At 40.9% G+C, this 19,461-nt stretch overlaps 1 protein-coding gene across 9 annotated transcripts in view; it reads right to left on the bottom strand.

Annotated features, from left to right (window-relative positions):
- The window catches only part of ZC3H14 (zinc finger CCCH-type containing 14), a 39,974-nt gene that overhangs the window by 8,531 nt on the left and 11,982 nt on the right, over positions 1-19,461 (bottom strand). For 3 of the 9 annotated variants that reach the window (XM_061156482.1, XM_061156480.1, XM_061156479.1), the window contains exons 9-11: positions 19,291-19,446; positions 5,193-5,267; positions 504-663 (exon numbers count right to left, since the gene is read on the bottom strand). In XM_061156482.1, the coding sequence (XP_061012465.1) occupies positions 504-663; positions 5,193-5,267; positions 19,291-19,446 (391 nt within the window). The remainder of the gene's footprint in view (positions 1-503; positions 664-5,192; positions 5,268-19,290; positions 19,447-19,461) is intronic. The other 6 variants (XM_061156483.1, XM_061156481.1, XM_061156485.1 and 3 more) reach the window with 3 other exon arrangements.

Consider the following 19,461-nt stretch of genomic DNA (forward strand, 5'->3'; position numbering starts at 1 on the left):
GCCCTGACCCCGACACCCACTTGACCCTCACAGGGTCATATGGAAACAAATGGAAAACTCAGCATCTATGCTCAGAACACAAGAGCCAGCCAGCCGTTCTATATTTACACTAAGCTTATTAACTCTACATTTGTTTCCTTACAGAACAGTCCATTATCTACGGCAATAATCACCCCAACCCAATTTGCTAACTCTCTGCTGAGATCTAATTCTTATCATCTGGCTTTTAAAATTTCATTTCCTGGATATGTATAAAGAAATTAATCTTATTAAAAGACCTAAATCAGATACTGACTTCTTTGTATGATAACAGATTTCTGAATAAGAAAGATGAACTGAGATTTTTGAAAACTGGGTGTGCCTTACGATACACGGCCTGACTTCTCCATCAGTACAGCATCTACTCTAGGGGCCAGGACGGGCAGGAGGGAGCTGGGCGCTAGTGGTTAACCTCCACTATCTACCAACACACATCAGCTACACAAAAAAAAGAATCCATCTACCGTGTCTGCATAAGGTGTCCTGAAAGGACCCGAAGGGCATCTGCAGTCTTCATCCCCGACTCCTGGTTTGGTGCCATTACTAGCTCCTCAGACAGCTTTGGCTTCTTCAGAATAAATGATCTTGTGTCTGCATGGACCATGGATTCCATGTCATAGTAATCTGAGCCAAAAAAATTGGCCACACATGTTTACTTTTGAATATATCTTGCATTCCCAACATCACACACGTGAGAAGAATGTCAATCCTTAATATATTTGTAATTATTTTAAATGAAAATTACAATGGTTCTACTTAGGAACAGGGCTGCAATTCTAAGCCAAACATCTTTTCAAAGAAGTCACGCATTCCTTGCTCATACAGCATATTACCAAGGCATTCGAATGAACTTCCTGCCTACAGCATAAAAGGTTCTTCCACGAGGCACCCAACGGGATACTGTTAACAATATAAACTTAAAAGTGCAATAATACTTTCTAGAAACAAATAAAGAGTCCTAATGCACCCTTGAATTATGATAAGAATGCTGTTTTTAAAAAACTCTTTCTAAAATCTGTTTTGTTCATTTTGCACACTTACAGAACAGAACACACCCTGATGAAAACAATAAAAGTGGCACAGTTTCTGCCTGGTTGAAGACAGACTACTTTGAAAGAGAATTTTAAGATGAATAGACATTGATAAAAACACAGCAAGGATAACACTGAACTTTAACACAAGCAGCCACAGATCACATCACCTATAATGTAATTTTCAAGCTCGACTACTTTATAAAATATACCAAGACCTGGAGCCCAGGACACAGGCTGCCGACCCCTCAACAGGCATCACTGACTAACGTTAGTAAGCAGTATTGCTCTTTAAATTAACAGGCAACAGAAACCAAAGTTCAGAGGACACTTATTCAGGTTCACTCATTTAGTAAAATGAATACCTAAGAGCACTGTGCTACCTAAACAAACAAAAAAAATACAAAAACACAAGTGAAAAAACACAATAGAAAAAATAGATGGACACAAGTGGCAGGCTGAATAGATTAAGCAGCAAGAAGGCTTGAGGCCTAAAGGATCTTGTACGTGCCCCTGTGCCGATGAGCTTGGATTCTGGTCAAAAGTAATAAGTAAACCAGGGTTTCAAAATAGTAAACTGATATGAGCACTTTTTTTTTTAGAAAAACACACAGTGGTAGGAATGGACTAGAGTCCCAGATCTCAGCCATGGGGCCACTGCCCACGCTGCCATCCTCTCACACACCTAGAGGAAGAGGAGACACGTTCCACACTCACGTGGGCACTAGCAGTCACAGGAGGTGCATTTTAAGCTACCGTCCCAGGAAGGAGGCAAACCTGCCTCCCCCTGCAAGGGCAGGAGCGCCGTAGACAAGGGTAGGAGGAGAGGGGGAGGAACATGCGTCAGGACAGGGCAAAGAGCAGGCTTAGAAGTGGGCAGAGATACACCTGTTTCAGACTTCTGCAGTCTGAGATCTCTGCACGACTCTCGGGTGTTCAGAAAGAAGCTGAAGACTCAGATTTGATTATTACGAGGGGGAAAGAAGTAAGAAACAGTCTCTGCTGATGGTGAGATGAGAACATGTGATCAACTGTACATATTCAGTGCGGCTATCTTCTCCCTGAATCCTCAGGGAGCCCAGGAAGCAGTTCCTTCCCAGGCTGCAGACGCCCAGTTTGCACTGAGAGTCCTCCTGCTTCACGTCCCACAGCTAGCAGACGGAGGGGCCAGAGTTCAGTCCGCGGGTTGCGGTTCCTCACCACCCTCCTCTCTTAGAGGCACAGCAGTTCTACTAGCCTGCATCTCAGGAGAATACAGACGAGACGAAAATAATACTCAGGGCAAGACACAGGATAAAGGTAACATTTTAAGGGGCAGGAAAGGAAGGGAACTGAAGGAGATGGAAAAGGAACTAGTAGAAGAACAGACAGTGAAGTCCCAGAAGCCAGAAGATTGAAGATGGAAGAAATCACGGGAATGTCAGTGCCACACATCAGAGTGCAGAGAAGTGTGCACAGAACACAGCTGTATTCTCGACACGAGCCTCCTGTCACCCCTTCAAGACTCCTGACTCTGGGTCAGGCAGAGCAGACAGATGGCAGAGTTAGCGACATCTCCTGGGTGAGGACCACAGGCTGAATCCACACAGTTGTACCCTCCTGAAACGCTAATAAAATGTCAGTAAAGGGTTAAATTAACAACAACAACAAAAAACCTCACAAAGAAAATAATTGTAAAAGAAAAGACAACCAAGGACTTTCCTGATGCTCCAGGGGTGAAGAGTCTACACTTCCACTGCAGGGGGAACGTTCCATGTCGGGGGCGGTAACCACATTTTGAAAGTGGAAAACTAACTTAAGTAGATCTCCAAAAGCCGAGTCTTCAACTAACAATGAAGAGATATGGATCCCAAGACTCTTCCCAGGCCAAGGCGGGGGCAGCACAGGGGCCATGGGAAGGGGCTGGGAGAAGGCAGGGCACGGCAGAAGCGGCTCAAGGGTCCGCCCAGAAGCAGGGGGCTCTCCCTGAACCCTGTGTGTCTGGTCTTCTCTTCTGCGATCTTTGCCGCGGCTACTCCCCTGCCTCGAGCCTGGAAGACACTTGGATAACTGGAGATACGCTTTCCTGTTGATCACTGCTCAAGAGGCTTGCGGATGAAGCATCAAGGTCTGACAGAAAGGTGCAAAATCAACTCAGTGCGTACTATTAAAACTGTACAAAGCAGTTAGATTTCCTGATAGTCTTTGACCACTTCTCCCCTGGAGAAAAGTGGAGCTTTAGACTCCTGAAAAGGTAAAAACACAGGGTTTCTAGACTAATGAATGCCAGCCATGTTGCAAGAAGTACCATTCTGAAAACTGTGTGTGTGAGTGTGTGTGTGTGTCTGAGTGTGTGTGTGTGTGTCTGTGTGTGTGCGTGTCTGTGTGTGTGCGTGTCTATGTGTGTGCGTGTCTATGTGTGTGTGTGCCTTGTGTGTCTGTGTGTGTGTCTGTGCGTGTGTGTACAGTAAACATCACACAGTAGTTAATGCTGAGGTGCCTCCCTGAGTCCCGTCCCCACTGAGCTCCCAGAACCCTGGCACCCAATCTACTACTTGGAACAATCTTTCTCTGGAAAAGCTGACCAAACTAAAAGACTCAAAGACACAGACATCATAGCACCGCCAAAGCAGACAGGCAAGACAAACCACTCTTCTACTGCAGGATCTACGTTCAAAAGTCAAAAGTCCATTACCTCATCCTCTAATTAATGAACCCAAAAGGCCAATCAGCTTAAGTGCCCCACTCTCAAATACAAGCCAACCAAGGATCCTCAGACATCTGAGAACCCCTACCGTGAAAGACAGTGATCAAAAAAAACCACCTGGAGAAAACAAGACCAATAAGGTAGGGAAGAAAATGTCCAAAATCACCTTTAATATCTTCAGAAAAATAAGGAAGTACAGAGTACACAAAATAAAACCAGGGTGTTAAAAAAATGAAAGGAATACACAGAAACAAAGGGGTCTCAGAAATAACAAAAAGTGGTGGGAGGGAGGCAAAGGATGTGCTCACTCATAAGCCTTGTAGAACTGCATGATGCAAACAGGATACGCACCATGGGTGAAAATAACTGAAGGAAACAAAAAATGCGCAAGCACTGATGATGCAAACACACACAGTGACCTCAGCTACCAAACATCTTGAATGAAAGTGCTCGTATGCAGAAGCAGGACGGAATGCTGGGAAATGAGAGGGCAAAATCAAGGATGCAGAGGATCTCAACACTTTCACAGACAGAAGGGAGGGGCCAGAGAGAGGGAGAGGAAAGCCACAGAAGGGGGTCAACACCGAAGTATCTGCCAACTGGATACCGTCTGGCATCTGGGTAGAAGGCAATCCTTGGAGAGAATAAGCACACCTTTCTGAGTAGAAGGCCAGGAAGGGTAAGGGAATATCGTTGACTGTGGAGTCCTGAACACAGGTGAGGAAAATTCAGTTAGGAGTCGATACGGAGCAGTCGAGGAACCAGAGCTTCCAACAACAGGCAGATTTAGAGAAAACAGAAAAAACAGGATCTGAATTTAAGACTCCAGGGATCCAATGGCTCCGTTCATTTATTCAGCAGTTATTAGGCACTTAGCACGCATCTGGCAGGGGCCGGGCACTGGGAACACAGACATGAACAAGGCACTCGCCGCAGCTGAGGGAGCCCACGGTATGTGCCTGTGTGTGCTGGGGGTCAGGGAGACAGGTAAGCAAGCTACAGCAGCTCTCAGAATGACAAGCTCTGGGTGGACACCTGGCCACAATACTGTAACATGAAGTCAGAGTGAGAATAAGGTTTTACAGGCCAGAGAACACAAAAGCAGTTCAGAGCAATGGACAAAGTTCAATGAAACGCAGGGTAAGGATTCAAGAGGTCCCTAAAGCAAAGGCATGAGCAGCCAACGGTTTCTAGGGACCAGGGTGAAATGGTATCACAGGAAGCAAGTTTCTGCATGAGGTAAACAATGTAAACACCACACAGCGTGAAGAAAATGCAGATCCTGACTCCTGGCCCTAAAATATTTTCATAGATCTTAATGTAGCATCTTAGGGCACGATCTAAGAGATACAGGATACATTAAATGAGGTGTAAGGAATGGAAATAGCAGCTGAAAAATGCTGGATTACAAAAGAAAATTTAATATTATTACCAACCTTGACTGATCTGCAGAGTTTCTGCCATTACGGGGTCAATTTGTAATCGGGATAACAACTGCCTCTGTTGAGTTCCTAGAACATAAATTTAAAAACTTCACTATGCTGAAGAAAAACAAACAATAGTAGCACGTGTGCTTCCCAGAAATTAAGACCAAAATAATCTTTCTGGGTTCCTAATTGAAAGTCTTTAAAATAACTAAAGCTTTCACAATACAATTTAATAATAATCCTAGACCAAAGGTCTGTAAGACAGAAACCTGTACTCAGGTTAAACCAAAAATGACCACGGTTCTCCCTGTCTGGAAGCTGGTTTCCTTGACTGGAGACCAGCACAGTGATAAAGGCAAAGGGCTGCAGAAGCCAGCGGGAGGAGCTGCGTGGGCCCTCGGCTGGCTCCCTGGGAGACGGGCGACAGCCGGCGGAAAGATCCCCGCGAGGAGGGTCTCCGTCTGCTGCCGAGCTCTCGGCGGGTAAGTCAGCCCCCACCGCAGAACATAGAATTCCCAAAGGAGAAACTGCAGGCCTGGATGGGCACAGAGAACAATGCACAAAGGAGACAGAGCGCTGCCGTCCAGGTCCTATACCACAGAACACGTGAACAAGCACTGAGATATCCTGTAAGAAAAGACACACAGCTAGAGTGTTAGTTCTTAAATGGATTCACAATTTTCTGTTACACTGCAAAACAAAACAGAGACATGGAACTGAGTTTTCTATCTTCAGGTTGAGGTTCGCGAGGGCATCATACTTCTCCAAACGTCCCCGGCCTAGTGCGCAGCACACTCAGGCCTCACTTGCTGATTCAAGGGATACAGTACGCGTAGGAGGGGACGTAGTTGACAAGGTTCTAAATGCCACTGAAGTATCAGGAAGATTGTGCAAACTAACGCTTCGTAAATCTACTGTCAGTTTCACAAGGACAGTTTTGCTCACTCAGAGCAGGCACGTTAAGTTGGCAGCTGCTTACCAACTGTCATGTTTCATTAAGATGTTTTTTAAAAAGTTTAAAATTTGCCAAATTTTTATCAGCTCTTTTCTTTTAAATATAAGTTACACTACATTACTCCTTAGTGATATGCCCTGCTCCCCAAAATGTTAGTTTCTTCCAAAATTACCATGGTTGAAAATACAGTAAATCCTCAGGAGCTGACCTGAAACAGATATTTAGCCAAGTTGTATTCCTGTAGGACTGCCTGGGAAACTGACGTGTTATTAGGTTACAGGAAGTATGCTGTTCCAATTCAAATACTAACAGATCTCTTTAGCATAAACAGTGAACACTGAAAGAATTACACATTTTAAAGTAATATCACAAAATAGATAGATGAAAGAAGACATTCTCTCACATTTCAAGTTTTGTTTCACCCCTCTAACCTTTTCAAAACATCAGTTTTAGAGATCCACTAAACAGGATAGAATTCTAAGGTCTGGGTTTCTAAGACAAATCATGTACAAGATTCTGTCATTAAAGGTCCACGAAAAATTCAAGTTCTCTGTGACCTGCTACCTCCATATGAAAACTATAAAAGTTACCCGATGATACCACATTCTAAGAATTTACCTTTCTCAATGTTTCTAAGGAAGCCAATTATTTTTACATCAGTAGTCCTTGACTGTGATTCAAAATCTACTTCCTCTTGAAGATCTTCAAACTGTCTGCTGCCTTCAGATGTTGTTGAATACTCATTCATTTTAACCTCCAAAGATGAAATTTTTGCTTCATTCTGTGACACTCTAACATTAAGATCGAACAGATTTGCTTCCACTGTCAAAATCGCTGCTTTCATCCCTTTAATTTCATTGATATCAGTTGATATTTTCCTTAAAAGATGGGAAATATTGTCTAGCTCATTCAGTGAACAAGAGGAACTTGTTACGGAACCTAAGTCAACTGGCCCAGGTGAAAAGAAAATTGGTAAAGATGGTGATGGAAACCTTGATGACATTTTCACAAAATTCTCTCCCTCTTAATATTTGGTAATTTTTCTTTCACAGCTCACTAAGCTTTCATAAAAAGTAAAAGCAATCATTAAGGCTGTGACTTTAAGAAGTATTAAACATCACTAACATTTTAAAACCTGTAATTGAAAAGACAGGATTGTACATTTCTGGAGTAAGAACTCAAAATAAATCTGAAAATGCTCAACAAACCAGACCAATTTTCTTTCTGCTTCAACCGAGAAGCCCTAATATGCGGCCCCCTGTATCCTGTAAGTCTTACTTACAGCCCCTCTCCCAACAACAGACCCTATTATTACACAGGAAACAATTCTGGCTTGCGATTGGCTGGAAGCAGATAGGTGACACACCAAGAATTTTCTATTATTTACCTCACATGAAAAGGGCCACTGAAGATCTGAGGCATAAATAAGCAATGTAACATAAAGTACTTTACACCTGAATATGATGTGAACTTAATGTACTTTTGCTCATCAACATATCCGGAATTGTCAGGCTTCACGTTATTTTTAAACTGCTTTATCTAGTATCTTGAATTTCATTTCCCCTTGAAAATAGTAACAGGACACTATTTGGAGGCTAACTGGACCTATGATCACACCCATGTGTCTCTAATGAGACACAAATCTTATTAAAATTATATATGGTGATGATGGAATTCAACTGTACTGATATAAGACATGGTGGAAATTTAAGGACAGAGACAATGAGGATTTGGCCTTGGTTTGCTGCTAGATCATTATTAGATAGGTGACTTTTCGCCATTCTGTGGGCTGACTTTTTCTTTTTTTCCATTTATTTTTATTAGTTGGAGGCTAATTACTTTACAGTATTGTAGTGGTTTTTGCCATACATTGACATGAATCAGCCATGGATTTACACATGTTCCCCATCCCGATCCCCCCTCCCGCCTCCCTCTCCACCCCATCCCTCTGGGTCTTCCCAGCGCACCAGGCCTGAGCACTTGTCTCATGCATCCAACCTGGGCTGGTGATCTGTTTCACCCTTGATAGTATACTTGTTTCAATGCTGTTCTCGCAGAACATCCCACCCTCGCCTTCTCCCACAGAGTCTAAAAGTCTGTTCTGTACATCTGTGTCTCTTTTTCTGTTTTGCATATAGGGTTACCATTACCATCTTTTAAAATTCCATATATATGTGTTAGTATACTGTATTGGTGTTTACCTTTCTGGCTTACTTCACTCTGTATAATGGGCTCCAGTTTCATCCATCTCATTAGAACTGATTCAAATTAATTCTTTTTAATGGCTGAGTTAATATTCCATGGTGTATATGTACCACAGCTTCCTTCCATTCATCTGCTGATGGGCATCTAGGCTGCTTCCACATCCTGGCTATTGCCTTTTTCTTAATAGTATCTTTTGAAGCACAGAAGCTTTGAACTTTGATAAAGTCCAACTTAACCTATTTTTTCTTTAGCTGCATGTGCTTCTGGTGCCATATACAAGGAACAATTGTCTAGTTCAAGTTCACTTAGTTATACCTAACTCTTTCTCCTAAGAGTATTGTCATTTTAGTTTTTACACTTATGCATCTGATCCATTTTGAGTTAATTTTCATATATGGTGTAGGGTAAGGATCCAACTTTATTCTTTTGCATGTGCCTATCCAGTTGTCGAGCATCATTTGTTGAAAAGAATGGTCTTTCCCCAATGAACAGCCTTTACATCCTTGTCAAAATTCAACAGATCGTAAGCACACTGCTTCATTTCTGGAATCTCACCCTGATTCGACTGATTTATACGTACACCCTTATGCCCCAGGAGATGGCTCAGCTGCAGCTCTGCAATAAGTTTTGAAACTGGAAAATATAAGTCCTCTAATTTTATTATTTTTCAATAGTTATGGCTATTTTAAGTTCTTTTCCTTTCTATGTAAATTTCAGAATCAGCTTGCGTCTCCTGCAAAAAAGCCAGCAGAGATTTTAACAAAGACTGAGTTGAATCTAAGATCTATTTGGGGAGTACCATCATCTTAACAAAATTAAAGGCTTCCTATCCAAGAGAATGTCTCCTGCATTCAGAGAGTGTCTGAGAATGCACCAGAGAATCTCTTTCCATGGCAGTAGTTTGAGAGAGGTTTTTACTTTGGTTTACTCACTAAGCCAACAAATAAGCTGGGTAAAATATGAGGATGCAAGATGGTGAACACGACTCCCCACAGCCCCTCCAAAAGAATTTGTATAAATAACTGCAGCCTTTGGCTTCCCAGTAACAGAATAAAGAAAAAGCACTGACATTTATATAAAAATCTTTATTTACTTCTTTACTGTTATCTGTAAATTAACCTAAATCTTCAAAATCTTTATACAGAAAATAATTTTCGCAATTTACAAGGCTTTGGAGCCACATGGAATTCCTCAGGAGCGCCAGCTAACAGAGGAGCGTGGCACACCCTGGATGCCAAGAGGCTCACCGGAGGGCAGCAGACACGGCTGCAGTGAGAAGCAGGAGAGCGGTCCTGCAGGGGACGGGCCACAAAGAGACAGGTGCCCAGAAAGAGCCCACTGGGGGCTTCCTGCTCACCCCCGTGAGCCCAGCTCAACTTCAGAATGCAAAATAAGCAAAGATCCTTCCATAGACTCTAATGTAAATATTCATCAACAGAGAAAGTTAACATATTCTTGGGAAACCAGAACTCAGAAAGGTTAAGGTCAGTGAGTGAGGGAGGGGGGATCGGGAAGGGGGACACATGTAAATCCATGGCTGATTCACGTCAATGTATGGCAAAAACCACTACAATATTGTAAAGTAAGTAGGCTCCAACTAATAAAAATAAATGGGAAGAAAAAAAAGGTCAGTGAGTGAGCGGCAGAGCCTAGTTTAACACCCTAGCAGTCTATCACCCTGAGCCCCTACTCATAATCACTGTATTATGATACTTCTACGATACAGTAAATGGAACAAAACACGTTATAAAGAAAACCCATGTGGTGTAACTCTTTTTATACATACGTGTATGTGTGCACAGAAATACACTTAGAATTTTACTCTACCTAGGAAGGATGGATATGTACAAACATATTTTAAAAAACACTAAGACTACAGACATACACCAGTCTGTAAGTGCAGTGCTTACCTCTGAGGAAGGCAGTGGGCAGAAAGAAGAGGGGACTTTCTTGTTTTCTCTGAATATGAAAACTCCTTTTTCATATTCATATTTTCATTTTCATATATGTCTTTCAAAGTGATTCCAGTCCAACATGATACATTAAGTATGTACATTTATAGCCTCTCCTTCTGGAGAGTCCATAAAAATGAAGTAAAGAACGTGAAAATGGCACAAATCCTTAACAACATATAGCAGTGGATTTCAAATTGGGTTTCCAAGACAATAATCCACTTCCTCCACTAAGGTGGAGAAAGGAAATCAGAAATTCTATTACATTAAAAGTATTTTTTATCTCTATACTCCTTAGAACTCTGTTTTTACATGTTCTTACATATCAATAATAGCATTTGAGTGTGTGTATGTAACGAAATATATACACTGAGTGTACACCCTGAAAAATGACTTTAGCATTGTATGGTTAGGGAGCAGATTATGGAAATGAGATTTCAACCACCTCTGGAACATAGAAAACACATGCACAAATACTGCTGAAGCCCAGAAGAAGAGCCACAAACAAGACACTGGAGAACCGCAAGCAAGGCAGCGGTGACACACGGGTTAAGGCGACAAACATCTGCTCGGCTGCTGCCACGCGCCAGCCAGTGCTCCGGGCGCTCAGCAACAGCAGCAAACCACACACACACCCCTCGTCAGAGAGTACACTAGGGTGGGGAGGGGAAGGTGAGCCTCAGAAACAAATATGTGGATGATATTTAAAGCCCCAGATCGTTTAAAAACTAAACGATGAAAATACAAAATATATATTAGATGGCAGTTAAGTGCTATAGAGGAAAAAAAAGTTTTAGGAAAGTGAATTAGAGAGAATGGGGCTGGGGGCCTAGGGAAGGCCTCACAGAGAATGACCGAGCTTACAGACGACTGAAGAAAACGTTCCCAGAAGAGGGCCAAAGCAGCTCACACACGCTCGTCTCTGAATGCTCCGAAAGAACCACGCCAAGCAGGTCTGGGCAAGAGCAAGGGGAACAGGGCTGGGGGCCTAGCAGGGTAGGTGATGAGATCGCGAAGGGCTTTTGTCCTTGGGAGCGTAACAGGGAGTCACCAGAGGGTTCTGAGCAAGGCTGTGCTGGGATCCAACTCAGTTTAAAAGGATCCATCTCTGCTGGGGAAACAGACAGCAACAGGGGAAGTTTGTGAGCAGACAGATCAGGAAGGTCATTACTGCAGTCATCAAGGCAAGTCACAGACGATGGCTTACATGAGGGTAACAGACGCAGAGATACAAGGGATGGGTGAATTTTAATATGTTCTGAAGGTAGAAGATGACAGGATTTGCTAAAGGTGGAGGAAGGGAAGGAGGGAAAAGGGGGAGAAAGGGAAAAGGAGGGAAGGAAGGCAAGGAGAGAGACTGAGGAAAGGAAGAAGGGCAGAAAGCGTGAAAGAAAGAACAGCACAGGTTTCTGGCCTGAGCAACTGGAAAGGAACAGCTACCATTAACTAAAACAAGGAGGGCTGGAGGAAGAACAGATTTGGACGGGAAGATGCTAGCAGTTTGGTTTTAGACAAGTTTAAAAGGGTTCCCTATATATCCAAGGAGATACGAAAAACAGCTGGATAGGAATTCAGGCCCAAGGTCCAAACACAAATCTGAGAGTTGACAGTGCTGAGCCAGATGAACAAACGGGTACCCACAGGTGAGAGGGTGGAGCAATGAGCAAAGATTTCTAAGGTTATGAAACAAAAAACTAGGTTTTCCGAATGGTATAGGCACACAAACATTAAAAGATAAAATTTTTTAATTTTAAAAAATATTCTTTTCTAAAGAAACTCAGCAAATGATCTGGGGAAAATCTAGGCAGCTAGTGGGAGTATAAAGGCTCCCAGGGAATTCCTCTGCAATTTCAAGGCCAATAAAGCAGCTCCTTGCCTGCTTTATTTAAAACAAAACCTGCCAACAATAAAGCTTACAGCCCATGCCCCAACTCCCAAGTAAGTCTTTGTACTGCCTTTTCTTAAACTACGGGCTTCACTGATGACTCAGATGGTAAAGAATCTATCTGTTTGCAATGCAGATCTGGGTTAGACCCCTGGGCTGGGAAGGTCCCTTGGAGAAGGCAATGGCAACCCGCTCCAGTATCCCTGCCTGGAGAATTCCGCGGACAGAGGAGCCTGGCGGGCTAAAGTCCATGGGATTGCAGTCTGACACGACTGAGATACTAACACTTTCTTAAATTAGGACCAGACTTGTTGAAAAGAGCCTATAAATGAAATGGCAAAAAGAGCAAATGAAAACTGATAGGAAACTACTTTGGGGGGGGACAAAAAAGAATACTTTAAAAAAAAAAAACCTTCAAACCCTCTATGTTCTTCAGACAATTTGAAATGATCCTGTATTCACAAGATAATATGAAAAACAAAACAAGAGAGAACTTGTGTAAATTTTTTAAAATCTGCCTGTTTTGGGAAAAAAAGAAAAAAGAGGGGAACCAAAGAGAAAGTCAAGAAAATATTTCAGAGTAGCACAAGATCAAGTCAAAACTGAGAACACAAAAGAGATAGTAACTAACTACTACGTATATTCATCACAGTAAATTTTAAACATCAAGAACACAGGATAATAAGCTATAATGGAAAAGAATCTGAAGAAAAACTACACATGTATGCATGTGTGTGTATGATGAATCATTCGGCTGTACACCTGAAATAGAAATATTAATTTTCTTCCATTAAGAAAAGGAGAAAATCCTAAATTTTCCAGAAGAAAAGCCCTAGTATTAACAATGGAGTAAGAATCAGATGGGCAATCAACTTCTCAGCACAAACACAGAAGCCTCAAGATAAAGAAGTCACGCCTTTCAACTTCCGAGGATTAAACTTCTTTACCAAATCAATTAACATCAATTAAACACTTTAGATTTCTAAAGGCCAAGAAAATTTATTTTCCATACTTTTTCCTAAGTTTTTTCATGATCTGGTGACAAAAATGGAAGACAAAGGGGATCTAGGAAATGCAGTGTGAACTCAGGGGAGGAGTAAGTCCTGGAATGGAACCTTGAAGCAGACCAGAGAGAAACCAGTGGGATGAGAAGAAAAGGGCAGAGGTTCCAGGAGGAAGGTACCTAAGGTAAAATGGGAAACCCAAAGACATCGACTATAACGCAGGAGGGCAAGGTAAGAAGGGGAGAAAGAACCTAAGAAGACGAAACACTGAGCACAAGGAAAAGAAACAACTCCAGGGAGCTCCTAAACCAAGAACGGGAGAAGACAATCTACAGTTGGGCCTGAGAAGTGTTTTGCATCTTAAAGATTTAAACGCTGCTTACTGGTTCTCAACTTTTAGAGCCAACCTACAAAGCACAGTAATAACCAGAAAAGCAGAACAACAAAAGAACAAAACAAAACTCAGAACATACTGTACATTCGATCTTCTTCAGCAATATAAAAGTAGAGACAACAGAATTTTAAAAGTAAGGGGATGAGAAAAGATATGTAAGAATTAAAGGACATAAATATCTTTATCTTTCAGGAGTCAAAATACACCGATACAGTTAATTACACAAGAAATAGGTATATTACTTAAAATTATAAAAAGTAATCAATAGATGAACTAAAAACAGTTAATTTACTATGTAGGCATGGAGGCAAGGAAAAGTGAGAGTTACATTCCAGTATATTGAAGCAAGAAATCAAAACATACCAACTATAGCTGAATTAGGAAACAGTGGTATAAACATATTATTACATGGGGAAAATGAAAGAAAGTCATAAACAGGAGCATTTATAAGCAGTGGCCTCCAGGAGAACCAGCATGGAAAATAATGAAGCAAAAAACGTTACTTGTTATTTTAAATTGCTCAGTACTATTTATCTTCTAATCTATCAGCAAGTATTACAATTTCTTTTTCCAAATTTTCCAGGGTAAGCATGTATTTCATAATGTAATATATTTCACTTTAGATATAAAATTGTATTCAATATATACCAAAAAGAATAATAAAAGGAATCCATGCCTAGACACATTGTAGTGAAACTGCAGAACATCAAAGACAAAGAGAAGATCTTGAAAGCAGCCAGAAAAAGGACAGATCACCTACAAAGGAATGACAGATAATTAGAATAACCGAAGTCCACTCAGCAACAATGGAAGCCAGAAGACAGTGGAATAATATAAACAAGGTGGTGAGAACAAATAACTGTTGCTAACCCAGACTTATGTATGCAGCAAAACCACTGCACAAGAACAAGAGGAACTGAACATGCTTGTAGGTAAACAGACTTTTGGGAAATTCACCACCAACAGACCTGTTCTGAAGAAACTTCCAAAGAATACACATCAAAAAAATACTTCCAAATACTGAAAAATGATGGTCCCTAACCAACATTCAAGAGATTTGAGAAAAAAAATAAACATATGTTTGGTAAATCTGAACAAACATAGCCTGGGTTAAATAATAATGGTGCCCAATTTATGCACTAAAAAAAAAAAAGAAAAGGACATAGATGAACTGCTGGAAACACAATATAAAGTCTGAGAAGGTAAAGACTGCAGCTAAGATATTCTAAAATCCATTTACTGTTTGCAGATGGGGTCAGAATATTAACTTTTATACTACTAAATTTGTACAGTAAAATGTCAGTGGTAACCAAAGAACAGAAACAGAATTTAAAATAACACAAAATAAAGTAAAGCTGGGCAATCAACAATTACAATGTAATGTAATTAAGAAATCTTTAAAAAAAGGTCAAAAAATGAAAGCAGGCAATTACAAAACTCCCAAAAAAAGTGACAGAAACTAGTCCAACTCCATCAATAATCTTCATAAATGTGAATGGTTTAAACTCATATAAAAAGCAAGCTCAGACGGAATTTTAAAAAAATAATGTAGCTTTTTTTTTTAATGTAGTTAAAAGACATACACCTAACAAAGGCAAAAAAGACTAAAAACAAATGCACGGAACACAAGACACATGAGGCAAAAACTAGCTACATTAAAATCAGACAAAACTGAGTTTTAGATGAAAGCATAATTTAACACATGGAGGGTTACAGATAAGGATAAAAGTTTCATCAGGAAGATGTACCTTCCTGATTCAATTCATCAGGACAATCTTAAATATACATGCACCTAGTTCAATAGCCTCAAAGAAAACGAAGCAAAATCTACCAGAAGTACAGAGAAATTAAGGCAGATCTGTCATCCTGACAAGCAATTTCAAAACCCTCTCAATCACTGATAAGCAGACCAAAAATTCAGCAGGTCAAACGTGAAAGAGCTACAGAGCTTCATCTATAAATGCTGAAATTTCAATGCAATAGTTAGGACCCACTTTCTTTCAGAATGTACATGGAGATGTACAAAATGGACTACATTAAGTCTTAAACTACTTAAAAAAAAAAATGTATTATACAGATCATACTATCTGACCACAATGCAATTAAATACATAGTATATAGTTAAAATGATTAAAAGACTAAAACCAAAACTTCCATATTCTATGCATTAAACACACTTGAATGATAACAAAAAATTTGTGACATGCAGCAAAAATGGCATGTCAAGAGAAATTCATGCCTTAAATGCTTACATTTGCAAAAAACTGGCTAACATAATAAGAAAAAATATAGATGGATGTGTTAAAAATAAGAGCAGAAATCAATGAAAGGGAACACACACCAAAAGAGAATCAGTAAAGCAAGAACTGCTGTTGTGATAAATCTTTCAAAAGACTGGCAAAATACACTTTGAGCAACAGATTAACCCAAAACAAAAGCAAAATACTGTGAGGTGGCTAGCCTCATTAAAATACAGAGGTTAGAAAGATCTGAGAACACTATCAACAACTCCGGCCATTATATGTGCATATTTAGATTTTTAAAAACCTGTCAGAGATGAAGCTACCAACAGTGACTAAGCGCACTAATTAACTTTGCAGTGTCACTCTGCGCTTGTGAACAAATGATACCAGTAATAGCAGTAACAGTCTTCAGTAGTAGAGGTACTCTACACCTTTTCAGTTTTTTAACCTTTTACTTTAAAACAAAACAATGATATAGAAAGCCGCACAGAAACGCCTAATGAGTTCTTGTAAGGCAAAACACCATTATAATCTTATTCACGTCTAGAAAATAGATATAAGTAAGCCACCCCACAGCATGCAAAATACTGGGCTGGATGAGTTACAAGCTGGAACCAAGATTGCTGAGAGAAGTATCAACAACCTCAGAGATGCAGATGATAATACCACTCTAACCGGCAGAAAACGAACAGGAACAAAACAGCCTCTTGATGAAGGTGAAAGAGGAGAGTGAAAACTCTGGCTTAAGATTCAGTATTAAAAAAGCTAAGATCACACCATTTTATGGCAAACAGAAGGCAAAAAGGTGGAAGCAGGGACAGATTTCCTCTCTGGCTCTAAAATCACAGTGGATGGTGACTTCAGCCGTGAAGTTAAAAGACGCTTGCTTCTTGGAAAGAAAGCTACTGACAAACCTAGACAGTGTATTAAAGAGCAAAGACAACATTTTGCCAAGCAAGGGCCATATAGTCAAAACCATGGTCTTTCCAGTAGCCATGTATGGATGTGAGAGTTGGACCATAAAGCAAGCTGAGCGCTTAAAAAAAAAAAAAGAAAGCTGAGTGCTGAAGAATTGACACTTTCAAACTGTGGTGCTGAAGACTATCGAGAGTCCTGTGGACTGCAAGCAGATCCAACCAGTCAATCTGAAGCTGAAACTCCATGACTTTGGCCACCTGATGAGAACAGTCAACTCATGGGAAAGTCCGCGATGCTGGGAAAGACTGAAGGCAGGAGAAGAGTGAGACAGAGAATGAGATCGTTGGATCCAATGGACATGAGTTTGAGTAAACTCCGGGAGATGGTGAGGGACAGGGAGGCCTGGCGTGCTGCAGTCCATGGGGTCGTGAACAGTCGGACACGACCGAATGACTGAACAACAAGCCACCCCACTAGCCTCCCTCCGTGTACTCCTATCCACAAGGAATCATAGATGCTTTTTAGAGTAATATCTAGTTTGAGATTTTACCATACAAGTGTACATACCCAGACATGGACACCTTACCCTTGTCCCTTGCATTTTCTCTTTTAAGTCTACTGATATATATAATGCCCCCGAAACTACACTTTGCCTGTTGCACACTCATGGCCTCTGTATTTCCTGCCAGCTGACTGCTACATCAGAGACTTGATCACTCAGGTTCACATCCTCCGGCAAGACTAGGGTCGTCTTTTATTCTTTCATCAGGAGGCATAAAATAGTGGATTTTCACTTTTAAAAGTTTTAATAGCCATTATCAGTACCTAGATTCACTAAGTCACTGTTAGTTGGGGGGAAAAACTACTACAATTCTATCATTTTGTTTTGACTTCTAAGCTAAAATAATTTTAAAAGATGCTCCCTTCATCTACTATATCAAAAGGGATAGCAAATATTTTTTATTTTAAGTTGTGGGGATTTCATGGTCTGTTGCAACTGTTCAACTCTGTGGCTGTAGTATGAGAGCCACAGACCAAACATAAATAAACCGACAAGGCTCAGTTTGATAAAACGTCACTTACAAAAACAAGTACTAGCTCCTGAATGACTTTGTCACCCTGTGGTACCACCCTTAAAGGAAAGAAAGCATAAATGCTCAATTTTACTTCTCTGGTTCTCACAACAATGAATTAGTATCTATTATCCTCCAAAAGGACCAATTAAGGGTTTACTTGGAGAAGGAAATGGCACCCCACTCCAGTATGCTCGCGTGGTGAATCCCATGGAGAAAGGAGCCTGGCAGGCTACAGTCCATGGGGTCCAAAGAGTCAGACACGACTTAGCAACTACACCACCACCAAGAATTTACTTAAAAATACCACCATGGGGGGGAAAAAAAACCATCATGAAGTCACATATTCAAACCTATTTAACAGACTCCAATTCACTGCAAATCCTTACTAAAGCTCAAATCCCAGTTTCCAGAGCTTTAAACAAATTGGCCCACTTATACTTTGAATCAATACCTACTGGCTATTTTGGGGGTTTTCCCATTTTCAGGACCATGATTTATTGGAACCACACATATGGACACGGCAAACTGCACACCCTAGGTTAAGGACTTTTTAAAAAAGAGAGAGAGAGAAGGGACAAATATAAGATGGAAGCATAGGGTTTCAAGAAACAAGTAAATCTGGGAGGACCCTGAAACAATTCAAAGGACCTAGATGAGGAGGAATGCAAAAATATATTCCGGCATTATGGAAGTATTAAGTCACAATTAGCACGCAGCTTTGGTGGAGTTTTTTAATCAGATCTTCACAGAAGAGGGAAAGAACAAACTAGAGTCTTTCCTGATGGGAACAGAAGAAATAGGGTAGAAAGCAGTGGAGAAGGGCTAGGCAGGCCCGGGGCAGATAATGAATGAAGCTGCCGAAGGGCCAAGCTGCTGGCATCAGTCCTGGACGCTGCCGAGTGGGAGGAGGAGCCAGAAATACTCTAACAAAGGAGTTATAGGATCAGAGTCACACTTTAGATAGGCGGGTCTCTGCGAGAGTAGGGGGTGAGGGGCTAAGAGAAAGAAAGCAGAAATATTAGCTGGAGTATGTCAGACCCAAGGGGATAAACTAGTACTACCGGGACAATAAGACAGCTCTGACAGGTCAGAAACATGATGGTCAGAAAGGGGAGATTGAAAGACAAGACTTCGAGTGCCAGGGAACAGGGGCAGGATTAACAAAAAGGAAAGAAGAGTGCAGGCATCCACATGACTGAAGACTGGCAAAACACTGAAAAAGCTGGGTGATTGGATTCATGGGAATTCACTGCACTATTCTTTCCACTTTTGAGAACACTAAAAATTTCCCCAATAATGGTTTTTTAAATTCTGAAAAATGTATAGACTTCCCTCATGGTCCCTTATTCTATTCATGGGCCTACTGAACCCTTTTCTCATAGCATAACCAAGATTTCATAAATACTCACTGGAAAATATGTAATGTCTTGTGAAAGAAAGTATAGTAGAAAATGAAACACCATTTAAACTATTACCTTGACTTTTGTCTATATTATCTCCTTTTGCTTCCTCTTCTTTAATGGGAGAACTTATCCTGGGGACTCTGCCTTGTCCCTGGACCATTTCTGCTAGCAATTCTTCCTGAGAAGTTCGAGTTCTGGGAGCAACTGGAAGTGTCTGTTTCTGTGAGACTTTTACATAAAAAA

Source organism: Dama dama, chromosome 12, assembly GCF_033118175.1.
Source record: "Dama dama isolate Ldn47 chromosome 12, ASM3311817v1, whole genome shotgun sequence".
In the NCBI taxonomy this organism is placed as follows: Eukaryota; Metazoa; Chordata; class Mammalia; order Artiodactyla; family Cervidae; genus Dama; species Dama dama.